General features: G+C 47.5%; 1 protein-coding gene across 2 annotated transcripts; it reads left to right on the plus strand.

The window, feature by feature from the left end:
* The first annotated feature begins 9,946 nt into the window (after positions 1–9,946).
* Positions 9,947–20,941, plus strand: LOC125523110 (probable inorganic phosphate transporter 1-4). Of its 2 annotated transcripts, XM_048688163.1 has the most exons (3): positions 9,947–9,958; positions 19,270–19,758; positions 19,904–20,941. In XM_048688163.1, the coding sequence occupies exons 1-3, from the start codon at positions 9,947–9,949 to the stop codon at positions 20,939–20,941; spliced, it is 1,539 nt and encodes a 512-aa protein (XP_048544120.1). The 2 variants fall into 2 exon arrangements, with proteins under 2 accessions (XP_048544120.1, XP_048544118.1); XM_048688161.1 differs by lacking the exon at positions 9,947–9,958 and having other exon boundaries at positions 19,078–19,758.
* Positions 20,942–21,293: the final 352 nt, after the last annotated feature.

Genomic DNA, 21,293 nt, shown 5'->3' on the forward strand with positions numbered 1-21,293 from the left:
GGTCCATTCTTTGGATTCTTCCCGGCATCTTGCTTACCGGGCGCGGCAACTCCCTTGCCGTCTTTCTTGAAGTTCTTCTTACCCTTGCCTTTCTTGAACTTAGTGGTTTTATTCACCATCAACACTTGATGTTCCTTTTTGACTTCTACCTCCGCTGATTTCAGCATTGCAAATACTTCAGGAATGGTCTTTTCCATCCCCTGCATATTGAAGTTCATCACAGAGCTCTTGTAGCTCGGTGGAAGCGACTGAAGGATTCTGTCAATGACCGTGTCATCCGAGAGATTAACTCCCAGCTGAGTCAAGCGGTTATGCAACCCAGACATTTTGAGTATGTGCTCGCCGACAGAACTAATTTCCTCCATCTTACAGCTGAAGAACTTGTCGGAGACTTCATATCTCTCGACGCGGGCATGAGATTGAAAAACCATTTTCAGCTCTTCAAACATCTCATATGCTCCGTGTCTCTCAAAACGCTTTTGGAGCCCCGGTTCTAAGCTGTAAAGCATACCGCACTAAACGAGGGTGTAATCATCAGCACGTGTCTGCCAAGCGTTCATAACGTCTTGGTTCTATGGGACGGGTGCGTCACCTAGCGGTGCTTCTAGGACATAATCTTTTTTGGCAGCTATGAGGATGATCCTCAGGTTCCGGACCCAGTCCTTATAGTTGCTGCGATCGTCTTTCAGCTTGGTTTTCTCTAGGAACGCGTTGAAGTTGAGGACAACGTGGGCCATTTGATATACAAGACATATTGTAAAGATTTTAGACTAAGTTCATGATAATTAAGTTCATCTAATCAAATTATTCAATGAACTCCCACTTAGATAGACGTCCCTCTTCTAGTCATCTAAGTATAACATGATCCGAGTGAACTAGGCCGTGTCCGATCATCACGTGAGACGGACTAGTCAACGTCGGTGAACATCTTCATGTTGATCGTATCTTCTATACGACTCATGCTCGACCTTTCGGTCTTCTGTGTTCTGAGGCCATGTCTATACACATGCTAGGCTCGTCAAGTCAACCTAAGTGTTTGCATGTGTAAATCTGTCTTACACCCGTTGTATGTGAACGTTTGAATCAAACACCCGATCATCACGTGGTGCATTGAAACAACGAACTGTCGCAACGGTGCACAGTTAGGGGGAACACTTTCTTGAAATTATTACGAGGGATCATCTTATTTAAGCTACCGTCGTTCTAAGCAAATAAGATGTAAAACATGATAAACATCACATGCAATAAAATAGTGACATGATATGGCCAATATCATTTGCTCCTTTGATCTCCATCTTCGGGGCTCCATGATCATCGTTGTCACCGGCATGACACCATGATCTCCATCATCATGATCTCCATCATCGTGTCTTCTTGAAGTTGTCTTGTCATCTATTACTTCTACTACTATGGCTAACGCTTTAGCAATAAAGTAAAGTAATTACATGACGTTTATGTTGACACGCAGGTCATAAATAAATAAAGACAACTCCTATGGCTCCTGCCGGTTGTCATACTCATCGACATGCAAGTCGTGATTCCTATTACAAGAACATGATCAATCTCATACATCACATATATCATTCATCATTGAACACAACCTTTGGCCATATCACATCACAAAACACTTGCTGCAAAAACAAGTTAGACGCCCTCTAATTGTTGTTGCAAGTTTTTACGTGGCTGCTATAGGTTTCTAGCAAGAACGTTTCTTACCTACGCCAAAACCACAACGTGAATTGCCAATTTCTATTTACCCTTCATAAGGACCCTGTTCATCGAATCCGATCCGACTAAAGTGGGAGAGACAGACACCCGCCAGCCACCTTATGCAACTAGTGCATGTCAGTCGGTGGAACCGGTCTCACGTAAGCGTACGTGTAAGGTTGGTCCGGGCCGCTTCTGATGGGGAACGTTGCAGAAAACAAAAATTTTCCTACGGTTTCACCAAGATCCATCTATGAGTTCATCTAGCAACGAGTGATCGGATGCATCTACATACCTTTGTAGATCGCGAGCGGAAGCGTTCAAAGAACAGGGATGAGGTAGTCGAACACGACGTGATCCAAATCACCGGAGATCCTAGCACCGAACGGACGGCACCTCCGCGTTCAACACACGTACGGTCAGCGTAACGTCTCCTTCTTCTTGATCCAGCAAGAGGGAAGGAGAGGTTGAGGAAGATGGCTCCAGCAGCAGCACGACGGCGTGGTGGTGATGGAGCTGCAGTACTCCGTCAGGGCTTCGCCAAGCGCTATGGAGGAGGAGGAGGTGTTGGAGAGGGAGAGGGAGGCACCAAAGGCATCGATGAAAAGCCCTCCTTCCCCACTATATATAGGAGGGCCAAGGGGGGGGCGCCGGCCCTAGGAGATCCAATCTCCTAGGGGGGCCGGCGGCCAAGGGAGGTTTCCCTCCCCCCAAGGCACCTAGGAGGTGCCTTCCACTAGTGGGACTCTTCCCTTTTGTGAACCCTAGGCGCATGGGCCTCTTGGGGCTGGTGCCCTTGGCCCATGTAGGCCAAGGCGCACCCCCTACAGCCAGTGTGGCCCCTCAGGGCAGGTGGACCCACCCGGTGGACCCCCGGGACCCTTCCGGTGGTCCCGGTACAATACCGATGACCCCGAAACTTGTCCCGATGGCCGAAACAGGACTTCCCATATATAAATCTTTACCTCCGGACCATTCTGGAACTCCTCGTGACGTCCGGGATCTCATCCGGGACTCCGAACAACATTCGGGTTACTGCATATACATATCCCTACAACCCTAGCGTCACCGAACCTTAAGTGTGTAGACCCTACGGGTTCGGGAGACATGTAGACATGACCGAGATCGCTCTCCGGTCAATAACCAACAGCGGTATCTGGATACCCATGTTGGCTCCCACATGCTCCTCGATGATCTCATCGGATGAACCACGATGTCGAGGATTCAAGCAACCCCGTATACAATTCCCTTTGTCAATCGGTATGTTACTTGCCCGAGATTCGATCGTCGGTATCCCAATACCTCGTTCAATCTCGTTACCGGCAAGTCACTTTACTCGTACCGTAATGCATGATCCCGTGACCAGACACTTGGTCACTTTGAGCTCATTATGATGATGTATTACCGAGTGGGCCCAGTGATACCTCTCCGTCATACGGAGTGACAAATCCCAGTCTTGATCCGTGTCAACCCAACAGACACTTTCGGAGATACCCGTAGTATACCTTTATAGTCACCCAGTTACGTTGTGACGTTTGGCACACCCAAAGCACTCCTACGGTATCCGGGATTTACACGATCTCATGGTCTAAGGAAAAGATACTTGACATTGGAAAACTCTAGCAAACGAACTATACGATCTTATGCTATGTTTAGGATTGGGTCTTGTCCATCACATCATTCTCCTAATGACGTGATCCCGTTATCAATGACATCCAATGTCCATAGTCAGGAAACCATGACTATCTGTTGATCAACGAGCTAGTCAAGTAGAGGCTTACTGGGGACATGTTGGTGTCTATTATTCACACATGTATTACGATTTCTGGATAATACAATTATATCATGAATAAAGACAATTATCATGAACAATGAAATATAATAATAATGCTTTTATTATTGCCTCTAGGGCATATTTCCAACAGTCTCCCACTTGCACTAGAGTCAATAATCTAGTTACATTGTGATGAATTGAACACCCATGGAATTCTGGTGTTGATCATGTTTTGCCCTAGGGAGAGGTTTAGTCAACGGATCTGCTACATTCAGGTCCGTATGCACTTTACAAATATCTATGTCTCCATCTTGAACATTTTCATGAATGGAGTTGAAGCGACGCTTGATGTGCCTTGTCTTCTTGTGAAACCTGGGCTCCTTGGCAAGTGCAATAGCTCCATTGTTGTCACAAAAGAGCTTGATTGGCCCCGACGCATTGGGTATGACTACTAGGTCGGTGATGAACTCCTTCACCCATATTGCTTCATGTGCTGCCTCCAAGGCTGCCATGTACTCCGCTTCACATGTAGATCCCGCCACGACGCTCTGCTTGCAACTGCACCAGCTTACTGCCCCACCATTCAAAATATACACGTATCCGGTTTGAGACTTAGAGTCATCCAGATCTGTGTCGAAGCTAGCGTCGACGTAACCCCTTATGACGAGCTCTTCGTCACCTCCATAAACGAGAAACATTTCCTTAGTCCTTTTCAGGTACTTCAGGATATTCTTGACCGCTGTCCAGTATTCCTTGCCGGGATTACTTTGGTACCTTCCTACCAAACTTACGGCAAGGTTTACATCAGGTCTGGTACACATCATGGCATACATAATAGAACCTATGGCTGAGGCATAGGGGATGACACTCATCTCTTCTATATCTTCTGCCGTGGTCGGACATTGAGCTGAGCTCAATTTCATACCTTGTAACACAGGCAAGAACCCCTTCTTAGATTGATCCATATTGAACTTCTTCAATATCTTATCAAGGTATGTGCTTTGTGAAAGACCTATGAGGCGTCTTGATCTATCTCTATAGATCTTGATGCCTAATATATAAGCAGCTTCACCAAGGTCCTTCATTGAAAAACTCTTATTCAAGTAGGCCTTGATGCTGTCCAAGAGTTCTATATCATTTCCCATCAAAAGTATGTCATCTACATATAATATGATAAATGCTACAGAGCTCCCACTCACTTTCTTGTAAACGCAGGCTTCTCCATAAGTCTGCGTAAACCCAAACGCTTTGATCATCTCATCAAAGCGAATGTTCCAACTCCGAGATGCTTGCACCAGCCCATAAATCGAGCGTTGGAGCTTGCACACCTTGTCAGCATTCTTAGGATCGACAAAACCTTCCGGCTGCATCATATACAATTCTTCCTTAAGGAAACCATTAAGGAATGCCGTTTTGACGTCCATTTGCCATATCTCATAATCGTAGAATGCGGCAATTGCTAACATGATTCGGACGGACTTTAGCTTCGCTACCAGTGAGAAAGTCTCATCGTAGTCAACCCCTTGAACTTGTCGATAACCCTTAGCGACAAGCCGAGCTTTATAGATGGTCACATTATCATCCGCGTCTGTCTTCTTCTTAAAGATCCATTTATTTTCTATGGCTCGCCGTTCAACGGGCAAGTCAGTCAAAGTCCATACTTCGTTTTCATACATGGATCCTATCTCGGATTTGATGGCTTCTAGCCATTTGTCGGAATCCGGGCCCGCCATCGCATCTTCATAGTTCGAAGGTTCACCGTTGTCTAACAACATGATTTCCAAGACAGGGTTGCCGTACCACTCTGGTGCGGAACGTGTCCTTGTGGACCTTCGAATTTCAGTAGGAGCTTGATCAGAAGTATCTTGATCATCATCAATAACTTCCTCTCTAGTTGGTGCAGGCACCTCAGGAACATTTTCTTGAGTTGTGCCATTTTCCGGTTCAAGAGGTAACACTTCATCAAGTTCTACTTTCCTCCGACTTACTTCTTTCGAGAGAAACTCTTTCTCTAGAAAGAATCCATTCTTGGCAAAAAAGATCTTGCCTTCGGATCTGAGGTAGAAGGTACACCCAACAGTTTCTTTAGGGTATCCTATGAAGACGCATTTTTCCGACTTGGGTTCGAGCTTTTCAGGTTGAAGCTTCTTGACATAAGCATCGCATCCCCAAACTTTTGGAAATGACAAATTAGGTTTCTTACCAAACCATAATTCAAACGGTGTCGTCTCAATGGATTTCGACGAAGCCCTATTTAAAGTGAATGCGGCAGTCTCTAAAGCATAGCCCCAAAAAGATAGCGGTAAATCGGTAAGAGACATCATAGATCGTACCACATCTAATAGAGTGCGATTACGACGTTCGGACACACCATTACGCTGAGGTGTTCCAGGCGGCGTGAGTTGTGAAACTATTCCATATTTTCTTAAGTGTGTGCCAAATTCGTGACTCAAGTATTCTCCTCCATGATCTGATCGTAGAAACTTGATTTTCCTGTCACGTTGATTCTCAACCTCACTCTGAAATTCCTTGAACTTTTCAAAGGTTTCATACTTGTGTTTCATTAAGTAGATGTACCCATATCTACTCAAATCATCAGTGAGGGTGAGAACATAACGATAGCCACCGCGAGCCTCAACACTCATTGGACCGCACACATCAGTATGTATGATTTCCAATAAGTTGGTTGCTCGCTCCATTGTTCCTGAGAATGGAGTCTTGGTCATCTTACCCATGAGGCATGGTTCGCACGTGTCAAATGATTCGTAATCAAGAGACTCTAAAAGTCCATCAGCATGGACCTTCTTCATGCGTTTGACACCTATGTGACCAAGGCGGCAGTGCCACAAGTATGTGGGACTGTCATTATCAACTTTACATCTTTTGGTACTCACATTATGAATATGTGTAGCATTACGCTCGAGATTCATAAAGAATAAACCATTCACCATAGGAGCATGACCATAAAACATATCTCTCTTATAAATAGAACAACCATTATTCTCGGATTTAAATGAGTAGCCATCTCGAATTAAACGAGATCCCGATACAATGTTCATGCTCAAAGCTGGCACTAAATAAAAATTATTAAGGTTTAATACTAATCCCGAAGGTAAATGTAGAGGTAGCGTGCCGACGGCGATCACATTGACCTTGGAACCATTCCCGACGCGCATCGTCACCTCGTCCTTTGCCAGTCTCCGCTTATTCCGCAGCCCCTGCTTTGAGTTACAAATGTGAGCAACTGCACCGGTATCAAATACCCAGGAGCTACTACGGGTACTAGTAAGGTACACATCAATTACATGTATATCATATATACCTTTTGTTTTGCCGGCCTTCTTGTCTGCTAAGTATTTGGGGCAGTTCCGCTTCCAGTGACCACTTCCCTTGCAATAAAAGCACTCAGTCTCGGGCTTGGGTCCATTCTTTGGCTTCTTCCCAGCAGCTTGCTTGCCGGGCGCGGCAACTCCTTTGCCATCCTTCTTGAAGCTCTTTTTACCCTTGCCCTTCTTGAACTTAGTGGTTTTATTCACCATCAACACTTGATGTTCCTTCTTGACTTCTACTTCTGCTGATTTCAGCATTGAAAATACCTCAGGAATGGTCTTTTCCATCCCCTGCATATTGAAGTTCATCACAAAGCTCTTGTAGCTTGGTGGAAGCGACTGGAGGATTCTGTCAATGACCGCATCATCCGGGAGATTAACTCCCAGCTGAGTCAAGCGGTTATGTAACCCAGACATAGTGAGTATGTGCTAACTGACAGAACTATTTTCCTCCATCTTACAGCTGAAGAATTTGTCGGAGACTTCATATCTCTCGACCCGGGCATGATCTTGGAAAACCATTTTCAGCTCTTCGAAATCTCATATGCTCCATGTCTCTCAAAACGCTTTTGGAGCCCCGGCTCTAGGCTGTAAAGCATGCCGCACTGAACGAGGGAGTAGTCATCGGCACGTGTCTGCCAAGCGTTCATAACGTCTTGGTTCTGTGGGACGGGTGGATCACCTAGCGGTGCTTGTAGGACATAATCTTTCTTGGCAGCTATGAGGATGATCCTCAGGTTCCGGACCCAGTCCGTATAGTTGCTGCCATCATCTTTCAGCTTGGTTTTCTCTAGGAACGCGTTGAAGTTGAGGACTACGTTGGCCATTTGATCTACAAGACATATTGTAAAGATTTTAGACTAAGTTCATGATAATTAAGTTCATCTAATCAAATTATTCAATGAACTCCCACTTAGATAGACGTCCCTCTTCTAGTCATCTAAGTATAACATGATCCGAGTGAACTAGGCCGTGTCCGATCATCACGTGAGACGGACTAGTCAACGTCGGTGAACATCTTCATGTTGATCGTATCTTCTATACGACTCATGCTCGACCTTTCGGTCTTTTGTGTTCCGAGGCCATGTCTATACACATGCTAGGCTCGTCAAGTCAACCTAAGTATTTGCATGTGTAAATCTGTCTTACACCCGTTGTATGTGAACGTTTGAATCAAACACCCGATCATCACGTGGTGCATTGAAACAACGAACTGTCGCAACGGTGCACAGTTAGGGGGAACACTTTCTTGAAATTATTATGAGGGATCATCTTATTTACTACCGTCGTTCTAAGCAAACAAGATGTAAAACATGATAAACATCAAATGCAATCAAATAATAATAGTGACATGATATGGCCAATATCACATAGCTCCTTTGATCTCCATCTTGGGGCTCCATGATCATCTTGTCACCGGCATGACACCATGATCTCCATCATCATGATCTCCATCATTGTGTCTCCATGAAGTTGCTCGCCAACTATTACTTCTACTACTATGGCTAACGCGTTTAGCAATAAAGTAAAGTAATTTACATGGCGTTCCTCAATGACATGCAGGTCATATAAAAAATAAAGACAACTCCTATGGCTCCTGCCGGTTGTCATACTCATCGACATGCAAGTCGTGATTCCTATTACAATAGCATGAACATCTCATACATCACATATAGATCATTCATCATTCATCACAACTTTGGCCATATCATATGACAAAGCACTTGCTGCAAAAACAAGTTAGACGTCCTCTAATTGTTGTTGCAAGTTTTACGTGGCTGCAATAGGGTTCTAGAAAGAACGTTTTCTTACCTACGTGAAAGCCACAACGTGATTTGTCAACTTCTATTTACCCTTCATAAGGACCCTTTTCATCGAATCCGCTCCAACTAAAGTAGGAGAGACAGACACCCGCCAGCCACCTTATGCAACTAGTGCATGTTAGTCGGTGGAACCGGTCTCACGTAAGCGTACGTGTAAGGTTGGTCCGGGCCGCTTCATCCCACAATACCGTTGAAGCAAGATAAGACTAGTAACGGCAAGAAAGTTGACAACATCTACGCCCACAACAAATTGTGTTCTACTCGCGCAAGAAGAACTACGCATAAACCTGGCTCTGATACCACTGATGGGGAACGTTGCAGAAAACAAAAATTTTCCTACAGTTTCACCAAGATCCATCTATGAGTTCATCTAGCAACGAGTGATCGGATGCATCTACATACCTTTGTAGATCGCGAGCGGAAGGATTCAAAGAACGGGGATGAGGTAGTCGAACACGACGTGATCCAAATCACCGGAGATCCTAGCACCAAACGGACGGCACCTCCGCGTTCAACACACGTACGGTCAGCGTAACGTCTCCTTCTTCTTGATCCAGCAAGAGGGAAGGAGAGGTTGAGGAAGATGGCTCCAGCAGCAGCATGACGGCGTGGTGGTGATGGAGCTGCAGTACTCCGTCAGGGCTTCGCCAAGCGCTATGGAGGAGGAGGAGGTGTTGGAGAGGGAGAGGGAGGCACCAAAGGCATCGATGAAAAGCCCTCCTTCCCCACTATATATAGGAGGGCCAAGGGGGGGGGGCGCCGGCCCTAGGAGATCCAATCTCCTAGGGGGGGCGGTGGCCAAGGGAGGTTTCCCTCCCCCCCAAGGCACCTAGGAGGTGCCTTCCACTAGTGGGACTCTTCCCTTTTGTGAACCCTAGGCGCATGGGCCTCTTGGGGCTGGTGCCCTTGGCCCATGTAGGCCAAGGAGCACCCCCTACAGCCCATGTGCCCCCCCGGGGTAGGTGGACCCACCCGGTGGACCCCCGGGACCCTTCCGGTGGTCCCGGTACAATACCGATGACCCCGAAACTTGTCCCGATGGCCGAAACAGGACTTCCCATATATAAATCTTTACCTCCGGACCATTCCGAAACTCCTCGTGACGTCCGGGATCTCATCCGGGACTCCGAAAAACATTCGGGTTACTGCATATACATATCCCTACAACCCTAGCGTCACCGAACCTTAAGTGTGTAGACCCTACGGGTTCGGGAGACATGTAGACATGACCGAGATCGCTCTCCGGTCAATAACCAACAGTGGGATCTAGATACCCATGTTGGCTCCCACATGCTCCTCGATGATCTCATCGGATGAGCCACGATGTCGAGGATTCAAGCAACCCCGTATACAATTCCCTTTGTCAATCGGTATGTTACTTGCCCGAGATTCGATCGTCGGTATCCCAATACCTCGTTCAATATCCTTACCGGCAATTCACTTTACTCGTACCGTAATGCATGATCCCGTGACCAGACACTTGGTCACTTTGAGCTCATTATGATGATGCATCACCGAGTGGGCCCAGTGATACCTCTCCGTCATACGGAGTGACAAATCCCAGTCTTGATCCGTGTCAACCCAACAAACACTTTCGGAGATACCCGTAGTATACCTTTATAGTCACCCAGTTACGTTGTGACGTTTGGCACACCCAAAGCACTCCTACGGTATCCGGGAGTTACACGATCTCATGATCTAAGGAAAAGATACTTGACATTGGAAAACTCCAGCAAACAAACTATACGATCTTATGCTATGTTTAGGATTGGGTCTTGTCCATCACATCATTCTCCTAATGATGTGATCCCGTTATCAATGACATCCAATGTCCATAGTCAGGAAACCATGACTATCTGTTGATCAACGAGCTAGTCAAATAGAGGCTTACTGGGGACTGTTGGTGTCTATTATTCACACATGTATTACGATTTCCGGATAATACAATTATAGCATGAATAAAGACAATTATCATGAACAAAGAAATATAATAATAATGCTTTTATTATTGCCTCTAGGGCATATTTCCAACAGCTTCATCTCACGATGCCGCCGAATCAAGATAAGACTAGTAACGGCAAGCAAATTGACAATATCGACGCCCACAACTACTTTGTGTTCTACTCGTGCATAGTAACTACGCATACACCTAGCTCATGATGCCACTGTTGGGGAACGTAGCAGAATTTTAAAATTTCTACGCATCACCAAGATCAATCTATGGAGTCATCTAGCAACGAGGGAGAGAGGAGTGCATCTACATACCCTTGTAGATCACGAGCGGAAGCGTTCAAGAGAACGGGGTTGATGGAGTCGTACTCGACGTGATTCAAATCACCGATGACCTAGTGCCGAACGGACGGCACCTCCGCGTTCAACACACGTACGGTTGGGAGACGTCTCCTCCTTCTTGATCCAGCAAGGGGGAAGGAGAGGTTGATGAAGATCCAGCAGCACGACGGCGTGGTGGTGGAAGCAACGGTGATCTCGGCAGGGCTTCGCCAAGCGCTGGGAGATGGAGGAGTGTCACGGGAGGGAGAGGGAGAGGCCAGGGGCTTGGGTGTGCAGCTCTCCCCCCACTATATATAGTGTGCCTAGGGGGGGGGGCACCGGCCCTAGGAGATCCAATCTCCTAGGGGGGGCGGCGGTCAAGGGGGTGCCTTGCCCCCCAAGGCAAGGGTGGCGCCCCCACCCCTAGGGTTTCTAACCCTAGGCGCAGGGGGAGGCCCAAGGGGGGCGCACCAGCCCACTAGGGGCTGGTTCCCCTCCCACTTCAGGCCATGGGGCCCTCCGGGATAGGTGGCCCCACACGGTGGACCCCCGGGACCCTTCCGGTGGTCCCAGTACAATACCGGTGACCCCGAAACCTTCCCGATGGCCGAAACTGGACTTCCTATATATAAATCTTTACCTCCGGACCATTGCGGAACTCCTCGTGACGTCCGGGATCTCATACGGGACTCCGAACAACTTTCGGGTTACCGTGTGCTAATATCTCTACAACCCTAGTGTCATCGAACCTTAAGTGTGTAGACCCTACGGGTTCGGGAGACATGCAGACATGACCGAGAAGCCTCTCCGGTCAATAACCAACAGCGGGATCTGGATACCCATGTTGGCTCCCACAAGCTCCACGATGATCTCATCGGATGAACCACGATGTCGAGGATTCAATCAATCCGTATACAATTCCCTTTGTCTATCGGTACGTTACTTGCCCGAGACTCGATCGTTGGTATCCCAATACCTTGTTCAGTCTCGTTACCGGCAAGTCACTTTACTCGTACCGTAATGCATGATCCCGTGATCAATCACTTGATCACTTTGAGCTCATTATAATGATGCATTACCGAGTGGGCCCAGAGATACCTCTCCGTCATACGGAGTGACAAATCCCAGTCTCGATTCGTGCCAACCCAATAGACACTTTCGGAGATACCTGTAATGTACCTTTATAGTCATCCAGTTATGTTGTGACGTTTGGCACACCCAAGGCACTCCTACGGTATCTGGGAGTTGCACAATCTCATGGTCTAAGGAAATGATACTTGACATTCAGAAAAGCTACAGCAAACGAACTACACGATCTTTGAGCTAAGCTTAGGATTGGGTCTTGTCCATCACATCATTCTCCTAATGATGTGATCCCGTTATCATTGACATCTAATGTCCATAGTCAGGAAACCATGAATATCCTTTGATCAACGAGCTAGTCAACTAGAGGCTCACAAGGGACGTGTTGTGGTCTATGTATTCACACATGTATTACGATTTCCGGATAACACAATTATAGCATGAACAATAGACAATTATCATGAACAAAGAAATATAATAATATTCATTTTATTATTGCCTCTAGGGCATATTTCCAACACAAAGGCTCTCAGAATTTGGAGCAAGCACAAGAGGAGATGAGTCGTCTTCATGTCCGGGTTAGCTAACGAGGTCAACTTCCGACTTGATCTGGCTCAAGAGGAGAGGGCTCTTTCCGAGGAGGAGAGACACCTGAGAGGTTTGCTCAAAGCTAAGCTGCTGGGTATTGCGGCTGTCGACAGGGCAAGGTGGCGGCAAAAATCCAGAATTACTGAGATAAAAGAGGGAGACGCTAGTACCCGATTTTCCACCTAAGAGTGAGTGGCCGCCGACGGAAGAATCACATCCCGGTCCTTCTGGGAAGAGATGGGCCGGTTTCCGACCATGTTGGGAAGGCTGACATCCTCAGAGATCGGTTCAAAAACCTGATGGGTACGCCTTTCGTGTGATCTACAACACTGAATTGGGAGGAGCTGGGGATGCCGCGAAGACAGCTAGAGCACCTGGACGGGGCGTTCACAGAGACTGAGCTTTTATCGGCGATCAAAGAAATGCATGGCGAGAAAGCACCGGGGCCTGATGGATTCACTGGGGCTTTCTTCAAGCGATGTTGGATGATCATAAAAACGGATCTCCTTGCTGCTGTTAACTGTGTTCACAATCTGCGCGGAAGGAATTGGGATCTGTTTAATACTGTGAATGTTGTTTTGATTCCTAAACGTGCGGAGGCGCAGGATCCAGGAGATTTCAGGCCAATAAGCCTAATGCAGAGCATTCCGAAGCTGGTCAGTAAGATGCTCGCTTCCCGGCTGGCTCCAGAAATCCACAACCTGATCACGCACAATCAGAGTGCCTTCATTCGAGGACAGTCCATCCAAGACAATTTTCTATATATCAAGAATGTGATCAAAGCGGCTCACTTGGCGAAATCCCCCTGGTCTTCCTAAAGCTTGATATAGCCAAGGCTTTCGATTCCGTGTCATGGGGATATCTATTTGAAGTCATGGAGGCCATGGGATTTGGGCAAAGATGGAGGGACATGATTGCTCTGATCTTGGCATCCTCCTCCTCTAGAATTCTGTTGAATGGAACGCCCGGCACACCTTTTACCCACATGCGTGGCTTGAGACAGGGAGACCCTCTGTCCCCCCTGTTGTTTATCATTGCTATGGAACCGCTGCAGAGACTGCTTGAGATGGCCACCGAGAAGAATATTTTGAAGCCTTTGCGAACGCGCGTGGCCAGATTCCGGGCGAGTTTCTATGCCGATGATGCTGCACTCTTCATCAACCCGGCGCGAGAAGAGATCACTGTTGTCCAGGCCATTCTGGAAATGTTTGGGAATGCCTCTGGACTCAAAACAAACATGGCAAAATCAATGGCGTACCCTGTTGCTTTCCAGGACAGGGATTTGCAACAGTTGTTGATCGATGCTAGGATTGTGCAAGGCTCTCTTCCTTGCCAATACTTGGGATTTCCCCTTGGGATTCGAAAACCAAAGAGAGTTGAGATTCAACCACTGATTGATAAAATGGCCGGAAAAATTTCTTTGAGGAAAGGCAGAATGCTTAATAGGAGAGGAAGATTAGTGTACATAAACTCGGTGGTCACAACAACGGAAGCTTACTTCTTGACAACCTTTGCCCCGGATAAGTGGTTTATTAAGAATGTGGATAAGTTGAGAAGAAACTTTCTTTGGGAGGCCGCAGATGCAAACATTGGAGGGAAAAGCCTTGTCAAGTGGAAGCAAGTTTTCTCCCCAATAAGATGTGGTGGACTAGGGGTCAAAAACATTGACTGCTTCAGCCGTGCTCTCTGTCTAAGGTGGGAATGGTTTCGACGGGAAGATGAGGATAGGCCATGGATGGGATCGCCGACGCCTTGTGATGAGATGGATAAGCAGTTGCTTACGAGCTGCACGTTGATTCAGCTGGGAGACGGCAGCATTGCGGCATTCTGGAGGGACTGATGGCTAAACGGGGAGGCCCCATGTTTTATGTATCCTGAACTATACCAACTGGCCAAATTCAAGAAGATGTCGGTTAGAGAGGCGCTCCACAGAAGATGGATCCTTGGGTTACAGAGAATGACAACAGAAGGGCAGCTCAACCAGTTCGTCCGACTTTGGGAGGAACTTCAATTGATCCAGCTCACGGACAGCAAAGACAAGATCCTTTGGAACCTGACTGCTAATTGAAAATACTCTGCCGTCTCTGCTTATGACGCCCACTTTATGGCAAGGACCAACAAGCCTGGGCTGGCCCAAGTGTGGAGGGGCAAGATGGAAGGAAAAGTTAAATTCTACTTATGGTTGTTGCTGCAAAACAGAAATTGGACGGCGGATCGTCTGCAAGCGATGGGATTGCCACACAATGACGTATGTTGCCTTTGTGATCAAGAAAAGGAGATGGCCGAACACATCACCCTGGCCTGTTGCTTTGTGAAAGAGGTTTGGCTCCAGTTCCAGCAAGCTGACGACAGGATGGGCATGATGGACTCCTCGGCAACCTCCATTGGAGAGTGGTGGTCTCGGCTATGCACATGCGATGGAACCAAGGACAAGAAGAGAGATGAAATCACACTAGCTGCTTACATAGTGTGGAACCTGTGGAAAGAAAGAAACCGTAGGGTCTTTGAGCAGAAGGAGCTGACGCCGACTGCACTTGCTGGACTGATAAGAGAAGACGTCAAGATTTTCTACGAGGCCACAAAAGAGGCGGGCGCTGGGGACACATAGAAACCCATGGCGTCTTTTCATATTATTTGTCTTTGTCTTTCTCCTGTCAATACTCTCTGATGAAAGGCCGGGCTCTTGGTCTGGATTTGTCCGAACTATGTAAAAACTCTATTCTTCTTTAATGCAAAAGCAGAGCTCCTGCTCTTCACGTCAAAAAGTCTTTCCTTCGCATTCCACATGTTTATACATGGTAGTAAAAACATGTTATACTATAGATTATCTCTTATCACTTCGCGTTATCTCCAATAACTTGTGCATGTATGCCTATAGAAAGGGAAAATCTAATAGAAAATATGTGGTGAAATAAAGGCATGCTGGCACAATAGAAAAAAAATTCCTTCTTCACTATCTCTCATCCAACTTATCAAACATTTCATTTATTATCTCTAAGGAGCTGACATCACCCCATTGTAGGATAGGTGTTGGATAAAGGTTTATCCCTATGAAACGATATATGCTCATACTTTGAGATGGGAGGAGTATTAATTAGTTTATCCATAGTTAGCATAGAGGGAAATGTATAATGTAACAGGAAACTACACTATCATAACAGTAAGAATACACTTAAGAAATATAAATGAACAACAAGAATGGTCCTACCATCAAAGCACCAATCTGATTCAGAATCATGATTCTGACTAGCTTGAGAGCCGCCTCCTCCTACCACTCTATCCCCCTTCCTCTCGCCACTGCTAGAGAGCAGTGGCTAGGCTAAGTCCCGGCACTAGCCGGTGAAGGCGGAAATGAGGTCTCTTCCCCTTAACCTTTACTGGCGGATGCGATCTACAAGCAACGACTTGACCTCGAGGGTGTGGTTGTGCAGCGGTGGTGGTGATGTTTCCGGTGGGGCAAGCGATCTACAAGCAATGACTTGAGCTAGAGGGCATGGTTGTGTAGCAGTGGTGATGATGTTTCCGGTCGGGCAGGCGATCTCTCGTGGTGAGGTGTTGGTGGCCACAATCCCATCTGCAGGTATGCGGATGGTAGCGGCAACCTTTTGCATCCCAGCGAGGTGGGCTCCACTCAGAAGTGTGGATGGCACAGTGGTCCTGCACTTCGAGGCGGTGTTGTCGCTCCAGGCCGAAGGGTCTTGGACCTTCCTATCCAATAGCAACGGTGAGTATGGTTTGCCGACCTATTCCGTTCGACGGAAGAGGAAGTCGAAGCATGAGGACTCTGCTACACTGTATAGTTTCCCCAATTGGCATTTTGGCGGTGCCAGTGACCTTCCTCACTCACAAATTTTCCTCGTATGTGCATCGGTGAGATCTTCATCATTCCGAGCCATTGGTGGACATCAATACTTGTTGCGCTTGACTGTATGCTTGTGCGGGTATGGTCTTCACTGGTGTGGCATCTCACATCAAGACTGTGCAATACACGTAGCTGTTGGGATCATGGAAAATGGTGGTGCAACATGATGACTTTGATTTGGTGGTGCTTCTCGAGTACTCGGCTTCGAGCTTGAGTGAAAACCCAAGGTTTGAACCTAATTGGTTATACCTAGCAATGGCGGGATTTTGCGTTGTTACATTGTTGAAAGCACTGCTCGGATTTGCTCGACCTTATCTTCAGGGTGAAAACCTAGGATTTGATCTTTCATGCTCAGATCCGAAGACATCGGCGCTTGACTGCCATTTCCTTGCTGGAGGCGTTCTGTTGGAGAACATTTCTCAATGTCTTTGTGATCTGAGGAGATGGTTAGTGTGGATGGTCGTTGTTGTAGTTCGTCGATCACTGTTTTGATCTCTTCTTAGATTTTTCCTTTTCACGTTCGTCCACCTAGGTAGAGTTTCGGTCTTGTATGACTTTGCTCTTTGCTGGCGCAATTCTTTATGTGTGTGTGTGTGAGTGTGCGCGCACGCGCGCACACGTTAGTGTTGGTTGTGTGCATCCTCATGCAAAGACTGGATTCATACTCATTATGTTTGTATCCTTTAGAATAAAAACAACCTTTATGAAGAATGACTAATCAGATACCCTGATCTTGTTGTTTCCATCCTTTTATCTCAACTAGCAAAGATGCCCGTGCGTTACAACGGGAGAGAAAAAAAGTCACACACCATAACTCAATAAGCATGACTCAAGAACCCCTCTCTCACATGACATCTTCTATTTTGGCACGGAACCCATACATGTTGTCGCTTTTCCTCTTGCCCCGCATTGTGAACCCCCATGCTTCGCTACAGAGCAAACGCCAGTTGCTACCCCTAGAAAGACAAAAATAATAATATATGATCATTTACATATATGTCCTTATATATTGTACATCAGGAAAATATTATGGGATTTGTCAACACAACAACAATAAATTTGAGAGGGAAAAACATATAGGCAAGCACTGCCTACATGATACATCATCACGACTGCCTACATCATGGACATCGACGAATCATTATTACATTAGTTGGTAGCTAGAGAGTGAATTCTTGTGACGATGACGACGTGCATGCCGTTGCCATCTGGTGGAACGCGTGAAGATCTTTGCATGGCTCCTGTTTCATGGTCGACTCAACTCAAAAAGCAACCTTTAGCGCAAGAATATCGTCACCGACTCACTATGCCCGCGCTGCGGACATGATGGTGAAACCAGTTCACACATATTCCTAGACTGTCCTCTTTCACAACGTATTTGGCAACGGATCGGCCTCTCTCCTTCAAGTACCATTGATGGACTCTGGGACTGCCGCCTCCCTACACAGGTGGATGCGGTAATCTGGCACTCCGTCCTCCTCCTCATCCTATGGAAGGTTTGGGATTCCAGAAACGCTATGACCTTCAAGCAACAAAATCACCACAGTATTCTCACCCTCAGGCGCATCATGGATGATCTCATGCTCTGGACGCACCGGACGAAGAAACCGGTGCACAAGCAGGCCGCCTCCTCCTGGCGTTCCTACCTGTTATCACGACTTCACGTGCTTATGTAATTCCCCTTTGTAATCAGTCTGACGATGGGTTATGAACTTGAGAAATGTATTTAGGTGGGGAGCTCCCCCCCCCCCCCCCCCCCCCCCCCCGGTGATTTTTCAAAAAAATAATTCTTGTGAGAAGTTCGAGTACAAAGTTTCACATCTCAAACTTTTACACTCTTCCGTCCATCCATCATCCATGGCAGATCCACCACATGCGTGGCTTCACGTTGAGGTGGTATACAACCTTCATCTCACACTGTGCGTCACATTGAACTCACGAATCATTCGAGTTAATGTTCCATGATGCATTACCTGGATGCAGATGGATTGATGAGAGAAGATCGATCAATTGTTCAATCAGATGGATTACTTGTGAGATGTTGACACAGATGGCGCACCGGGGACAGCTCGTGGCTCCTTTCAACCACTTTCTTCCCTGACAAAAAAAATAATAACCTACAATCAGAAAACCACTCCGTAGTTTCTCCTCACAACATGGAGTGACCTTTGATGTCTAATGGGTCAACGGATGGTAGACGATGGTGCAGCACACTTGGAGGGTGCTCAGGTGAGGTGCGTGCTATGCTAGTTGGCATGACGTGACGTCGTGCAGTATGAGGTCTAGCGGGCATCCTAGTTATGCAAAGACTGGATTCATACTCATTATATTTGTATCCTTTAGAATAAAAACAACCTTTATCAAGAATGACTAATCAGATATCCTGATCTTGTTGTTTCCGCCCTTTTGTCTCTATGGAACAACTGTTGTCGTCGTCTTCATTCTGTTGCCGTCTTCCTTTTTTAGCAAAAGCGTAGGGCTAAACGAGTTCGTCAGCAAAGTTGTCAATTTATGTGTTCTTCGGAGAATGCAAGGTGGATGTGATGCGGCTGGGGGCGCCCTCGTAATCATATTCCACGGGACATTCGTCCAGCTGTATAGTACATGGCAAAAATCACTACGTTCTATATATGGCAAACATGAAGCACTTGGTTTTCCAGAGGAATTTTTTTGCCAGAGACTACTACTACAATGTGCACGACCTGGCCTGCGAGGAGGCACGCGTGCAGCTCCCTCTTCTTCCACCTCCATGGCGCCGGGAGCGCCATGCTGTACCGCCTCCTGGACGCGGTGACGTCGGTGAAATGCGAGACGCGGCGGGCTCGCAAGCAGGTCAAGGTGCTCGAGGCCCTGGACGTCGCCGGGACGCAGCTGTACCACTTCACCACCATCGTCATCGCTGGCATGGGCTTCTTTACGGACGCCTACGACCTGTTCTCGGTCTCCCTCATCGCCGACCTCCTGGGCCGCATCTACTACCACTCGGCGGATGGCAGGCTCCCCGGCAACGTTGCCGGTGCCGTCAGCGGCGTGGCGCTCTGCGGCACGGTCCTGGGGCAGCTCTTCTTCGGCTGGCTCGGCGACAGGATGGGGCGGAAGCTGATCTACGGCGTCACGCTCAAGCTCATGGTGGTGTGCTCGCTCGCGTCCGGCCTCTCCTTCCACAACAAGCCCAAGTGCGTCGTGGCCACGTTGTGCTTCTTCCGCTTCTGGCTCGGCTTCGGCATCGGCGGCGACTACCCGCTCTCGGCGACCATCATGTCTGAGTATGCCAACAAGAGGACTCGCGGAGCCTTCATAGCAGCGGTCTTCGCTATGCAGGTGTGTAAGTAAAACCATCACAATATTTTTTGGAGCCTGTGCTGCATCTCATTCTTAATCTACAACCTCCATTTCTTTTTTCTCGTCTAACTCAGTCAAAGATAATATTTTAATCCTTATCGTATTATGCTTGCCCTGCATAAAGGGTCTTGGGAACCTGGCTGCTGGGGCTGTTGTTCTGGTGCTCTCTGCGAGCTTCAAGAACACGGCCGCGTACGATACTGACCAGCTCGGGCAAGCAGACTACGTGTGGCGCATAGTACTCATGCTCGGCGCCGTTCCTGCCCTGCTCACCTACTACTGGCGCATGAAGATGCCCGAGACGGCGCGCTACACCGCGCTCATCGCCAAGAACCTCAAGCTAGCGGCGTCTGACATGGCCGCGGTCCTCGACATCGACTTCGTGTCGGACATGGACGCGGAGGCCGTCGTTAAGCAGGACGAGTTTGGCCTCTTCTCCATGGAGTTCCTTCACAAGCATGGCCGCCAGCTCCTCGGAACCACCGTGTGCTGGTTCGTCCTCGACGTCGTCTTCTACTCCCTCAACCTCTTCATGAAGGACATCTTCAGCGGCATCGGCTGGTTTGGAGACGCGGCCGAGATGAGCCCTCTCGAGCAGACCTACAAGATAGCCCGCACGCAGGCCATCATCGTGGTCGGCGGTTCCCTGCCAGGGTACTTCCTCACTGTCCTCTTCGTTGACCGCATCGGCCGCATCAAGATCCAGCTCATGGGGTTCACCATGATGACCATCTTCATGATCGGGCTCGCCGCGCCCTACAAGTTCTGGTCCAAACCCAGCATGCACGCAGGCTTCGCCATCATGTATGCATTGATCCTCTTCTTCGCAAACTTCGGCCCCAACTCCACCACTTTCATCCTGCCTACCGAGATATTCCCGACGCGGCTGCGGTCGACGTGCAACGGCATATCGGCTGCCGGGGGTAAGTGTGGTGCCATCATCGGTGTTCTCTGGTTCCAGTATTCTCATACGAGCATCCGGAGCTCTCTCCTACTTCTCGCAGGGTGCAACCTGGTTGGAGTCATGTTCACTCTTGCCTTGCCGGAATCCAAAGGGATGTCACTCGAGGATATCACCGGGGAAATGGAGGAAGAAAGCGAACCATCTCAAGAATCTACAGTTGCTGAAGTTGAGTTCATCCACAGCGTGGAAATTTTGTAGCCAGTACCATTCATCCCGGTTGCTGATTTTAGTGTCTTCTCAAAATTACTCAAACATTGGAAACTTGTATCTTTGAGATGTTTGGATTATATATAGTGTTCAATGTGACATGAGATGGGATAGACTCCAAACGAAGTGGAAATAACACAAGTAAATCTAGGCATAGCAAATAATAGAGCAAATTTCAGTTTTACTTCCTTTACTCCTCCTATCCATATTACCTGTCGCTGGTTTAGTACAACTTTAGTACAGAATTGTATTAAAGCAGCGACAAGTAATCCCTCTGTCCCAAAATATAAGGCATTTCTGCTTTATAACCTTTAAACACATCAACAAAGGAGATCTCTTCATA

The sequence above is a fragment of the Triticum urartu genome, chromosome 7 (genome assembly GCF_003073215.2).
Source record: "Triticum urartu cultivar G1812 chromosome 7, Tu2.1, whole genome shotgun sequence".
In the NCBI taxonomy this organism is placed as follows: Eukaryota; Viridiplantae; Streptophyta; class Magnoliopsida; order Poales; family Poaceae; genus Triticum; species Triticum urartu.